The sequence below is a fragment of the Oxyura jamaicensis genome, chromosome 5 (genome assembly GCF_011077185.1).
Source record: "Oxyura jamaicensis isolate SHBP4307 breed ruddy duck chromosome 5, BPBGC_Ojam_1.0, whole genome shotgun sequence".
NCBI classification, from domain to species: domain Eukaryota; kingdom Metazoa; phylum Chordata; class Aves; order Anseriformes; family Anatidae; genus Oxyura; species Oxyura jamaicensis.
Window position 1 is genome coordinate 37,907,385 of NC_048897.1, and position 14,283 is coordinate 37,921,667.

The window sequence follows — 14,283 nt, forward strand, 5'->3', positions numbered from 1 at the left end:
ACTGATATTTACCTCAAAAATAAGAAATGCACCAAGAAAAGAAAATGTTTCCATAGAAATCAGTACTGTAGCATTATTCTCTACCATCATTTTAATTGTCCAGAAGAACAGTTACAATTTAGGGTGGCATATGAAAATTGACAAAAAAGCCTTCCAATTGCTTAAGACATGATGTAGATTTAAAATAAAAGTTGAAAATTTTGTTCCAAGAAAATAAGTGCCAGGCTGACTGTGTTTTGTTTGTTTTTAAAAATTCTATTGAGAGTCTTTTTGGTCATAATATCCAGACATAACAGTGGGGAATTAAGCTGTCCATATCAGAAAGTACAGCTTCACCCAATAGCTCTCTCAGGGATAGACTGTTGCTTCTGTAGCTGTACCTTCTATTCAGGAACAAAAGTATGATCTCTGTAGGAGACAGGGGAAGAGCAAAGATGGAAAAAATGTTTAGTGGTACGCTAGACTACCCTACTTACTGCATTTGACAAATTCATAATGAAGATTATAGTAATAAAGGCATAAACTAGACCAAGAACAGTTGCAATACTACAGATCAAAGGTCCACTAGTGTGAAATGTCATCCCAGGAAGAATTAAATAAGATCGTCTGGAAATGAAAAAAAAATATCCTATCCTGGCGACTCTTCCTACTTGAAGGAGCCAGTTACGGCAAAGTACTATGTTGGATATTATATCTCATGCCACAGAGCTAGACAAACTAATGACTGCTTCAAAAACAGGCAGAATCAGACTAATGACTGCTTCAAGTAAGAGTGAAATTTGCCTGCCAGCAGCTGCCATCAGAACAGGCACTAATAAGAGAGAGAGCAAGACCAGCTAACCCTATCATTGAAGGTACTGCATTCCAGCTAAGAAACACATGACCTCTATAGTAGTGGCCTCAACACAACACAGTGTAAAATTAAGCCCTCATCTAACATAAAATAGAGACTCAATAAAACTTTTACACAGGTTTAGGAATGGCTATGTTTGCTTCTGCAACTTGTAATTCTGCAAGGAATTCTTTAAACCAGTTACTAATGATGGATTTGTAAAGCAAATAACCAGAAAAGAAAACAAGAATCTCTCTTCTTAAGGAAAAGAAGTTCAGAAACAGTATATTATTGTGTGGGAGGAATGCAAGTACATACCACATTCATCCCTGATGGACATTTTGTATTGGGTTCTCAAAATTCCAGTTTTTGGAGGACTTGTTTTCTAAAACATCTTTTGAGAAGAGAGAGTAAGAGTACCAAAAGAGAGAAGAACAGAATAAAAAGCAAAACCTGAAAAAAAAAAAAAAAAACCTCTTGCTTCAAATAGAGGCAAAATTAAAAGGTATCAAAGAGTATTCATTCTGCAAGGAATTCTTCTAGCTACCACTGTAAAGCCTTCAAAAATGTATTAAAAAAGAGAACCAAAAAAATGCATAGAAGATGCCCAATACATATTTACGAAATCAGAGAGAGCCAAATGTAAAAGGATGAACAGGCAATTTTGCTCAAATGCAGTACATCTGGCTCTAAAATCATTTTCACATAGCCATGAAACTCTGGTCATGCAAGTTTATCATACATGATTGTCCAAGGTTCAAAGTTAAGTATTTGCCATCATTCAAGAGATTAAAATTTTATGAGGAAAAAAAAAGTCAATGAGGTCGGTGGGTTTTGCACTCCAAATGCATTTTTTTTTTGCCCCAGAAAAGAGAAACATTTTTTTCCAGAGTTGACTACAAACATGTTATTCTACGATCTGATAGAAGATGCCAGACTATTTAACACATAGGTCAGTATTTCTCCTCAAAACATAATTTCTGAGTGGCATATTACAACAACAAAATGGCATATTAGAGCAGTAACTTTAAGAAATCGTTATCAGTTTTACAAAAACTCTTAAGGGCACTGAGATTTTGGCATTAAAATCTGGGCAGAATATGTTCTATGCTCCAGTCTTCTGCTTTGCTGTTCCATGCTGGAAGACCACGATTATAAGCGTTGTAAAAGGGATATAGCTTGGGCAAAGGCACAGCCACCTGATCATTGATGACCTCATCCTGCAATGAAATGAGACCTGCCCCGCAGTTATGTGATTTCAGAATGTTTGGTGATTTTATGATTCTTAATATTCAGTTTCAGAATACTTGAAACACCAACAGAAGTACACCAATTAAAGCCAAAATAATTTCCTAACATTGTTTCATATCTTTTTCTAAAACAAGGGTAATAATCAGTAATTGCCCAGACAGGATCTATAATGTATGTTAACTACTATGGATTAACTTCACTATTCAGCTTACATTTTCATAGTTTTTCCTCTTTCCAGAAGTGTAACCTATAGTTTAAAGCAGTGCTACATTTACATTGGTGAACAACTCTTTAACCAAAATACAAATATAGGAAGTCATTAGCAGTACAGATTATTCTAACTCATCTTTGCAAGAGAATGCTCAGCGTTCAGAGCACACACTATCAAATTTCAATTATCAGACATCTTCACTTGAATTGGACAATTACCAAGACTTTTATAATTAAATGCAGAGATAACCTAGTAGGTCATTCAGGTGACAGTTCATACAGCAATAAATTAAAGTCAAACCGTGGTCATTTCCCTCACTGTTCTGTTTCCCTCTGCTCTTGACCACCTCTGTAACGGTCTGTATATGAACCTTTCATTCCTTTGACCAAAATCCATAGTGAGTTAACAACCTTTCATCAGTTTTCTTTTAATTAAATATTTTAGCTTTATATACTGATTTTGCATCCAGAACAAAGTGCCCACTCAACCATCTAATAAACTACAACAGCAATTCAACTGTGAAAAGCATGTAACAGTCGCAACTAAATTTGCAACTCTGATCAGGAGATTTTCAGATGTGAAAGCAATAATGTATCTGAACTATTTACAGTACATACCATAGAGAGAAGTGCACAGACACCTAACTGACATGGAATTGCAACAGCCAGGAAATTCAATCATCCCTTCTATAGAATATCTACTCTTTCATCAGTTATTACTGAGGCATTGTGTTCTGTGTCCCCTCGGAAATATTGTTTAAAGCCTGACAACATTTGTATTTGCTACACAATTTCTTTTTATCCGTTTTAAGCAAACACAGAACTTTCAAAACAAGCCTAAACTAAAGCAGATGTGTACCAACACAGCAGACTTCAGTGTTCCACTTATTCCAGGAGAAATTGTACTTACAGGATTTAACAAGAAAAATGCTAGCTGTTATGCATGATCCAATAGACAGTTACTGAAATAATTCAAGGAATGTATTCAGATTATTTTTTCTAAAACAAGGATCTCCATATATACCATTCTAAACTTGTATTTTGTATAGTTACAGAACTAAAGCTGTCAGAAAAAGAAAAAACTATTAGAAAATGAATTAGCACTTCATTAATAAATATTAAAACGAAAACCAAACCTGATAACTAGCCTAAACTGGTATTAACCAAATCAAAATAATATCAGCATACAAGCAGAACTATGAGATTAAAAACATAGAAGATTAAGCCAGAAATGCAGAAGATGAAGATACTACACAAGAAATGAGATGACAAAAAAACAGAAATCTTAGGTTTCTGCCTTTCTTTTTTTTAACAGTTCCAAAAAAATAGGAACACCATCATGATCACACCTGTGCAATGAAAATGTGTTGTAGAAGTTTCAATACAAAATCTGTTAGTCCTATCAGATTTTTTCCCCCCAAGATAAACTATTTATTCTAATACCATCTGCAAATAAATTCTACAACCCAATTAGATATGGACTCAACTGAGATGCATGAAAGTGTAAGGCTAAAAACCATCTTTTCCCCAGTTTTCACTGAAATTCAGGTGAGAGTTAAAATCAACCTTAATTAATTGTAAGGCTAATACTGCAAATACTACTTCATACTTAAAAAGGACTACTCATTTCAGTTTCTCAAGCCCTTACCTAATCCCATTTTGTGGTTAGGCTAGTCAAATTGTTGGTCTTCGTGAAAAATTAAGTATAGTTTGAGTATCAGAAAACATTTAATACCTAAATACCCTCTGATACTGAGTTATCCGATGTGAAAATTCATTTTTATTCAACTACTTTATTCGGGTCAGATTATTTCTTCTTGTACGCAGATAAAAGCATATGGAATTTTTTAAAAATAAAGCAAAGGCAAAAACAGACTGCTATTAACCTCATGTAAGAATTTCTTGTTTTTAAGAAAAACTGTAAAATGCGTAAGTAAAGTTTAAGAACGTACATGTTTTAGAGCTCCTGAAAACACTTACAGAAGCGTACCTGTTTAATGGTAGCAAACTTGCAAGAAGCAGGGGGACTGGGGGAGCATGAAGAAGGGGAGAAAGGAAAACACACTAGCATGTGCAATACAGTTGCAAGAACATACTCTTTTCTTAGGCAACTTGTGTAGTTGTTTAATTTTATTTAAAAGTGCTACCAAACAGCATGAAAACACATATAAAGCCATGCAATTATGTAGGCAAAAATTACCACTTGTAAGTACATCAGTTCAGAAGTGTAAATTAACAGGTACCTTTTGTAATGTGAACTTTAAGTGCTCTAGTAGTAGCTGAATTGTATACAGAGTACAATATGAAATTCCAGTTTCTATGTGTAAATGGGACAGTCTAATCATGTTCAAGTTTGGTATCTAACTTAAAATGGTAATGTGAAAATTAGTCAAGTGCAGACAATTTCTTAGGTTTTTGAAAGAAAACAATGAAATTGCAGGTAAGTTTCTCCTTAAAAGAGACTAGAAATGTTTAGCTTTTTTAAACAGGGAAGATGAAAATAAAACGTTAAGGAAAATGGGGAAAAATATGGGTAAATGAACAGATCTTGTGATATATGTCAGAGGAAGATGACCATGCAGCAAGACTGCAATATTTTAAAAATGACTGGAGAAAGAGGAATCCGATTACAAGTGTGAGGAAAAGCAGATAGGTATTTCTGATGCTTATCCAAGTCCTCGCTTTTTCTTGCCCTGCTTATAAAGAACATCCTGAAGATGAGCACAGATGAGAAACAAGCATATTTCCTAAAGCCATTTGATTTGAGACTTAAAGAAGGTCCTGATTTATTATGACATTATTATCCTAGGGAAGATTTCTGCCTCATTCAACCTTTGCTCAAGGCCTGGAAGACAGCTCCTATTCTTCCCCGCAGGTACAGTAATATAACCCAGTGGATTTTTTCTCCTATGCCTCCTGTAGCTTTTCTCACAACTCTGAGCAGGCCCTGCTCTTCTCCCTAGCCACACCTTTTATCGTTCTTCTTTTCTGCTGAAAACTACATCTCTTTGTATTTCCTTGTTGGAAGTGCGCTGGTCTGACATACTGTAGCAAAGCCTTTGTCATGCTATTTGATTTTCCCCTTGGTTTTACTCTATAGTTAAAGAGCAATATATTGACACTATGTATATATTTTAACTATTTACATGCTAAAAGAAGTAACATTTCAAGTTTCCTAAAATGGTGAAGAACCCCCCCCCCCGAATCCTACCAGGTTCCATTAGAAATGCAAATATTCCAGAGGTAACCACCAGTTACCTATTTTTAGAACACCTCTGTTGCTTCTAACAGACTCAAACCTGCAGTCCCATATTTCAAATACCTCTGATACCTAAAGCAAAAGCAAAAAAATACCTACTTCTTAACTTCTCCAAAACCAAAATCGTCTACAACTGACTCTCTGAAATCTAAAAGCATATCTGGAGATAAAAACCTTACCTTAGAAATAACTGACAACTAACGTTAACAGTCAGCAATCGCTATGTTAGGTACTATTCACTTATTTAATGAGAGAAACTTTTATCCTAAAAGCTTGCAATTAAGCTTATCAGAAGTGACACAAATACATGAGAAAAAGACAAGATAATAATGCAAAAATTGTTATTAGCATAAATAAGAGTCATAGCATACCATTTGCCTAGTCACTGCAAAGTATTAGCAGAGTTTTAAAAAGGCATCTAAAAATGATAATTTAAGTGGCTTTTCTGACTTCTGTGTATCTCCTCTTTTGCACATAAAGGGCAGCACAGCGAGTGTGAAGGCATTTCAGAGAAAACTAGAACAGACAAAAATGTCTAGCAACACTTGCAGGCCAAAGACCAATGAACTGAGAACTCAAAACCCTGTAAACAGAGACTACTAGATTTTGTGCCATAAATCGAAAGTTGAGAGGGCATTTTTTCTGCTCTCTCAAATGCTTTTGTATTTCAGTGAGACAGAATCTGATTTTTTGGTCTTGCTGGATTCTCTCCACAATTAGTGGAGATTCAAATACTCACCTCATCAGTAAGAAACTCCTTACTCAGACCAAAGTCCGTCAGCACCACGTGGCCATCAGAATCGAGGAGAATATTCTCAAGTTTTATATCCCGATATATAATCCCCAACTGCAGACAGAATATAAGAAAAGCATTTCCAAATCACTGTAACCATATCAGGGAGACACGGAATGCATTTAAATGTGAAGCTAACAAAATTCCCATTATTTAAACTGACACCTCAGAGACTGCCCTCAAAAGGGAGAATTTTAAAATGTCTTTGAAGAAATAGCTTTGAGAGGCTCGTGAATTCTCAGAAATTAATACACCAGGTAATGTCATAAAGTTTGAAGGATATAATATATCCTTCGCATCTAAAAGTGACCAAATACTTGCCTCTGAAAGCAATTTGCTTGCCTACAGTCATGCCAAAATTTAAGAACTCTGCTGTTTCATTGTACACAAAACAAGGAGAACTGAACAACAGTGCAACCCAAACATTCTTCATGTTGACTACAAATTAGGTTTACTGACATGCTCTACCCTTTGATAGAGATTACCAAAAAAATAACCATCATTTGTCAATAATACTTTTCACGCTGCAGAAAAAAAAAAAAAAATGTAGCCTTATTTTGGTACACATAAATAGATATTTCATTGGAAGTTATTTCTAATTATACAACTAATATGTTCCACTAGTAGGTAAAGTTACTTTGAATTTAAGACTACCTAAAAATATTACTAATTTTATATGATGTGAAAAGAATATTGTTGTAGTTCCGCAAAATCAGCCTGTAGCATCCACTGAAAGGATAAAATTACTTTACCTTGTGTAGATGTTCAAGTGCCAAAACAATTTCCCCAATATAAATTTGCACCTCATTTTCTGAGAATCTCTCTCTTTGTGAAAGGTGAGTAAACAGTTCTCCTCCATTTATATAGTCTAAAAAGTAGAACAAAGAACCTTGTAATTTCACTTTCTGACAACTTAATTTTCTTACAAAGTAGCTATTAATATTGCAGTAAGGTTTTAAATAAGATGTTCTAGGATCAGATGCTTTTACTTTATTGCAACTCTCTATTTCATCCCATTGTACAATACTCAGTTTCTTTATTAGTGGAGTGATGGAAGAACATTACCAACTTAAATAAGCAGCAAAACCATAAAGTGAGCCATAAATATCCATAAATTATGGAAGATTAACATTTTTTGCAAAATTGGTCTTTCACTTAATCAGAAAAATAAAAAGAACAGCATACAAACGGTATGTATGAAGTGAGTATTTGTACACCCTTGTGAAATAATTAAGAGCAACAAGCCAGATTGACATTAAAAAAGACAATTCAAAAAAACAGATACTAAGTGAAATAATCACCTATGGGCAATTACAAGTTTCACCCTTTGCAAGTGGAACTTGTATGGCAAAACTTCCAGAAGGAGGTTATTTCCACACACATTCCCACATAAAAACCACACTTTGATTCTTTGCAGGACACAACATGGTGGTTTTCCCAGTCAGGTAGGGGAAAATAACTAGTTAATACAAGAGTTCCACTGCAACACAAACATTTTAGATCCAGAATTGCTTACACTGGCAACATACAGTAAAGCAGTTCATTTGTATTTAAGGTTTACATACACAGAGCAGAGAACGTACTCCACAACATCTTATTCAAGATTTTCTACAGATCTACAGATTCATGTATTATACCAAAAATTCTTTGAAGCAGAAACCGTATATACAAATTACACATTCTGATCTCTCTATTCTTTTCACAATTCTCCATTCAGAAAGGAGTAATAGTGGAATCAAACAACAAAGGGAGGAAGAAGATTCATCTAGATCAGTAAGTATATGAAAACATTGATCCTGAAGTATAAATAAACCACATTTTACAATTAAAAGTAGTAGTAACTTAACCCCATGTGACAAATTCTGTTTAGAACTGATATTTGGATGAATAAAATACCTCATGCTTTCAATCCTAGCTTAAAGTCAATCTAAAAACCAGAATTGGCTCCAAATTCTGTATTCTGGAAAACAGACAAATGCAAGTGCATGTCTGCACTTGATTTGGATTAAATTACTGCTGCTATGTAATCTGGCAGCACAAGGACTTGTATTAAGTGTTTCACCAAAGCTCCAACTCTAAAACCTCTTGAACCTGCAACGACACATTGCTCATTCACCAAGCTCAGTTGGGCAGAATAGAGGCAGATGCTGGTTTCCCTGAAAATTCAGAAGTCATTCTGAAACACAGAATTTCAACACTACATCAAAGAAGCAAAGAAGTGATTTACAAGGATTTACATACTCAGACAAAAAAAGTGCTGCAAACCATTTTGTTGTTGCTGTTTGTCAGGGAGGGCACAAAGCCTAAATGAATTATGAAGTAGCCTTAGGCCATGATAGTTGTTTTGTTTGTTTGTTTCTCTGTTGAAAAGAGTGATTAAAAAGAGCAGATAAAAAAAACACTACGCACTACACACTTCTATTCCCATTTTCTACTAAAAAGGGAAGAAAAGGACATTTCCGGAACAATTGTTACTCTGAGAATGGGTTCATGTAAACTTTTGTGGAAAAGCAAACACTAAAAACAACAAATCTTAGTTATACATCAGCTTTGATTTTTTTTTTCACTTTAAACTTCACCTTGATGTTGTATTAAGGTGGGAAGTAAATGCCCAATCTGTACTATCTATTATGTAACGTTCTTCAAAACTACTGGGCTCCCTCCTCTTTGACTCTAAAGAAAATATAATCTCAACCTTTTACTTTTCCCTTCATAAACAAGTTTCTTCTGGTCTTGTAATTATTCTTGCCACCTACAGTTATCTAAAAATAAATGCATAGAGAAATGTATCAATTTCATACATATATGTGAAATACATATGTAATACATATATATTCATATTGTATATGAAATACATATATAATTATTCTAATGGAATCTGAATGATTGAAATTGGATTGAGCGCAGCTGTGAGGAGAAAGACCCAGGGATGTTGGTGGTTGAGAATCTCAGCGTAAGCCAACGATGTATGCTCGCATCCCAGAAAGCCAACCATATCCTAGGCTGCATCAAGAGAAGTATAGCCAGCAGGGCAAGCAAAGTGATTCTCCCCCTCTGCTCTGCTCTTGTGAGGCCCCAGCTGGAGTGCTGTGTCCAGCTCTGGGGCCCCCAGCACAAGAAGGACATGGGCCTTTTGGAGCGAATCCAGAGGGACATGGGGATGATTAGAGGTCTGGAGCACCTCTCCTGTGAAGACAGGCTGAAGGAGTTGGGGTTGTTCAGCCTGGAGAAGAGAAGGCTCCAACAAGACCTTATAGAAGCTTTACAGTACCTAATGGGGGCATACAGGAAAGCTGGGGAGGAACTCTGTCAGGAAGTATAGTGACAGGGCAAGGGGTAATGACTTTGAACTAAAAAAGGTTAGATTTAGAGTAGTAATAAGGAAGAAATTCTTTACTCAGAGGGTGGTGAGGCACTGAAAGAGGTTGCCCAGAGAAGCTGTGGATGCCCCATCCCTTCAAGTGTTCAAGGCCAGGCTGGATGGGGCTTTGAGCCACCTGGTCTGGTGGGAGGTGTCCCTGCCCATGACAGGGGGTTGGAATTAGATAGCTTTCAAGGCCCCTTCAAACCCAAACCTTCCTGTGATTCTATGATCTAAACTGCATTCTAACCAAAAACTTCTAGATTAGCACTATGATGTTTATAATACATTCTCATTTGTCTCATACTTCATCTATTTTTTTTCCAAATTATTTATCTATAAATTAAATACCACAACAATCAAAGATGAAACCCTCATTACTAAAAGGTTAACATCAAGGAATCACAAAGCTATCAATGTATTTCTGATTTCTGCTTCACCTCTTCATCATATTCCAGTCTTTGATACTACTTTATATATTCTTTAGTATCCTTTTCAAAGGAATTTATGAAAACCCTTACACTTTTAAAGGCACATTTTCAAAAGGAATCTAGTGAATACTTCATTTAACCTTGAGCTTCTCAGGCACCTGTTTTATCCCACGGTAATATATGAAACTAAGGCACATTTGTAGAACACCTTCCTAAGAATTGACAGTCAGCAGGGTAGGATTTATATAACATTCATAAAAATTATTAATTCAAAGTTTAAATCAGCCTGTTAATTAAGGTTAAACAGTAATCAGAAAATTAAAGGACCGTTTGCTTCTCCAAATAAACCTTAAAAAAATTGAAAAATGGAAGTCTCAATACTCAAGAGAGAAAAGGTTTAACAAAGTTTTGGCAGCAAAAGCTTCCTGAAGCAGCGAGGTTTAAAGCTGCATTTGTTACTCTTTTCCAGCTCTTTAAGTATATACTCCTCATTATGAGGAAAAATCCTTGACCCTCCCAAGAAAGCCAAGGCCTCTAAAAGGCAGTGAAAACTTTGGAATAAAACAGAAGACAAAATATAACTTCTTAATGTCAGCCTCTTTCCCTAAAACAGGGCTGGCTTGAAAGGAGGGTGCAATGGGTGGAAGGTGTTCTTTCTTAATTGAAAACTCAGGGAAAGTTCCTTAACAGTCTCATGCCAAGCTTACAAATGCTGTAGAAATAGATCTGGTTCTTCACATAAGTATGGGAAGCAAAATGGCAAGGATAGAAGTTGAATGAAGAAAGTTCTAATAAGCCGTGCTATACAACAGTTCATTATCAGGCATCTTGTGTAAATGGATATTTATGAATGTTACAAGAAGAATTTACAAAAATAAAGTAATGCACAAAAGCAAGTAACAGCTTAGAGCTGAAGAACAGTAAGAACTTATTAACAATGAGTCCACAATATAAATACTTTCACCAGCATTTCAGAGCAGGAAATCCAACCAACAACCTGTATATTCCAGTGTTTTAAGGAACTTGCCCAGACATAAAAATGAAAGCACAATCACCTTTAACAGGCCTTGATGCCTACTATGAGGGCATCTGTTTAGAGAGAAAGGCCTGACTGAGAGAATATTTCAGTTTGCAGCAGTTCAGTGCTACTAGAACCTATCTACTGGTCAGCGTAATGGCAGGCAGACCTGTCCTCTCAAACAGATGGCAACATTTCAAAATACATTTTATTTTTAATGTGATTGGTGTAAGTCATCTTCAGAATGAAATGTGCTATATGTCTGTTCAAGTATTTCTTTACTGTCATAGAATATCCCAAGTTGGAAGAGATCCACAAGGACCATCAAGTAAAACTGGCTCCAAGCAGGATCACCCAAAAAATTAAGCTATATGCCTGACAGTGTATTTTTTTCTTATTTTCTACCAACTGATCCCAGAAATAAAATTACTTTTGGTCACCCCACCCTACCAATAACCTTTGTGCCACATAAGCAAAGACAGCATACAGAGAAAGGGAATCATTTTAATGCCCATGAAAATTTTTTCAATTATACTATCAACTAGTCTGAAATTCTGCAGAAAGCTAATGCAGTAGTATAATAACAGGTAAAGAAAGCTGCAAATGAGGATTTCATCTTCTAGGTAAGTTGAAGAAAATTTATTTTTAGTAATTTTCCACCTCTGCTTTAGGCAGTTATGACCATACCAGTGACTTGCATGCAAAAAAAAAAGTATATTTTTTCCCCAAGTCAGAGTAGCACACTGAGGTTCAAACAGGAAAACCACAAAGGCACTGTTGAAGATGAACTGTATTTTACTTCCTATATTCTCCCATACAATCTCCAAACACACAGTACTTAATACCACATGAAAAAAACTACAAAACATGAAGGAGATAAAAGGATGGATTATATATTTATTTTTTAGATTTTATTTTGTATTAATGTAAGAGTTGAAGCCTGAAAACTACTCACCTAAAATGAGATGAAGCTTTGTATCTGTTTGGAAGGCATAATGTAACGTGACCAAAAATGGTGATTGCCTAATGTGCTCCAATACTTGTCGTTCTGTTCTTGTGTGCTCAGTTGTTTTGGCTTTTTGAACTATTGTTGCTTTCTTCAGTACTTTCATGGCATACAGTTTTCCAGCATCATGGCCACTTACTTTCCTTACTAGGAACACTTTTCCATAGGCTTAAAAAAGAAAGAGTGGGGAGAAAAACAATTATTTACTCATACTACAGGTCTGGCTGACACCACGATACCACTGCTGATTATTAACATTACACACATTCTCATTTGGCCCTTATACTCAATTATTCTTTGTTATGCCAAATAGTAATTATTCAGGTTAAAATCTTTCAGAATATTGTTTCAGACTGTCTTTTCCAAAATAAATTTCAACCAAATCAGCTCAGCAAGTGAATGCAGGAAGAGTACGAAAAACAGAATTTCAGTATTTAACATAAAGATTAAAAAGATAATTAAAATAATTTAAAAGTTAAAACGACTTCTTCCTTTGCAATAACCTAAAAATCCCATACAAAGAATTTGGCAAGAGTATGGGGGTAAGAACAATGCTATTTTTGTCCCCCCCCGAACATGCCCACTTCTGCACAACTTAGAACCTTTGATTACTGGCTTTACAGCAGTTCCAAAAACCTGTTGAAAATCCAATGAATTCTTCCCACCAGTGTTTAGAACACAGGGACTTTCCGAGGCTCCCATACTGGGCTTAAAGAGAATAAGCTAGAAGGAACTCTCCAAAAGAAGAAGTTCTCTAAACACAAACAGGAAAAAAAAGTCACCAGGACCAAAAGGTAGGCATTCCAAACTTTTAAAGTAATGAATCGAAGTGTTCTATTTACATATTTTGTTAAAAATATGCTACACAATGGAATAAGACACATAGACTTTTTTTTTTTTTAATAAAAAGGCTCCTATAGGCCAATAAATGACATCTGTATTAGACAAAGCTGTTGGAAGAGTAACAATTAGACTTAGCATATACATGACAAGGTAACATGAGAAAGACTCAGTGCTACTTTTGTAGATGGTTATAATTACTTCTATTAATAACTGCTTACAGAAATCATGAGGAAGGAACAATGATATGCTTTACTTATCTAGGTTTCCAAAGTATGTTACAAGTTCCCCTACAAAAGTGTATTGAAAATGCTAAAAAATGTATCAGAGGTTCAAAGAGTAGATTAGCAGACAAAAATCAAGGGTTAAAAATAAACATTCAGCTTTTAAGATGAAAGGAGGACAACACAAGAGTTTGCCCTGCATGATTCAGTCATATATGAATTACACAGTGCAAAAGTTAGTAACTTATCTACTACAACAGAAATCAAAGCTGACTGCTGAAAACTGCAAAACCCTATCAAAATATTAAGTAGCTGAATAATAACATGACAGATAAAATTCCAAGTAAGTAAATGAGTAAGCCATGTGAGGTAAGATAATCATTAATTTTTATACTGTTGTAACTGAGAAAAAAAATATCTGGCATGACTATAGACAGTTCTGTAAGACACACCCCCAATGGCTAGAGGTAATCCAAAAAGCAAATAGAAAGTGAGAACTTCAAGGAAAGTATTAAAGTGGAAATATGACACACGCTCAGTCCCTCAGACCTTCAACACAAAACCAAAAATCCCTTATGCCGTGGTATGAAAACTGTTTGCTCCTATCTTGAGTAATGCATGCCATTTCAGTGCTCCTCTCTTCTGTCCCCAACAGAAAAAGAAAAATAAAAGTGCTGGAGAACTGTAAAAGATCCAGAAAAGAATAACAAGGATTATTCTGATTATGAAGGGAAGGGAATGCATAAACTTTTTATTCAGCCTGACAACCATAGAATACTGAAAAAGATGCCAGAGAACTAAAATCAAAGATCTATATGAAGGTAAATAAAGAACAATTTTTCATTATTTGTAAAAATAAAATAACAAATAAAATCATCGGGTATCAAAACTAAGAACTACACGATACACAAATATTCATTTAAGCTATGGAACTACTGCCACATTACACTGTAGATGTCAAAAATGTAGATGAGTTCAAAAAGATGATATAAATCCTCGATGGAGAAGAATATATAGAAACCATCACTAAACACAGAACCTCTGGCTCAGGTAGACCC

The 14,283-nt window shown here is 35.2% G+C and overlaps 1 protein-coding gene across 2 annotated transcripts in view; it reads right to left on the reverse strand.

Moving 5' to 3' along the window:
• The window catches only part of RPS6KA5 (ribosomal protein S6 kinase A5), an 85,634-nt gene that overhangs the window by 49,494 nt on the left and 21,857 nt on the right, over positions 1–14,283 (reverse strand). Inside the window, exons 3-5 of one of the 2 annotated variants that reach the window (XM_035327269.1) lie at positions 12,111–12,329; positions 7,098–7,213; positions 6,292–6,399 (exon numbers count right to left, since the gene is read on the reverse strand). In XM_035327269.1, the coding sequence (XP_035183160.1) occupies positions 6,292–6,399; positions 7,098–7,213; positions 12,111–12,329 (443 nt within the window). Of the gene's footprint in view, positions 1–6,291; positions 6,400–7,097; positions 7,214–12,110; positions 12,330–14,283 lie in introns of those variants that run through there. The other variant, XM_035327270.1, reaches the window with a different exon arrangement.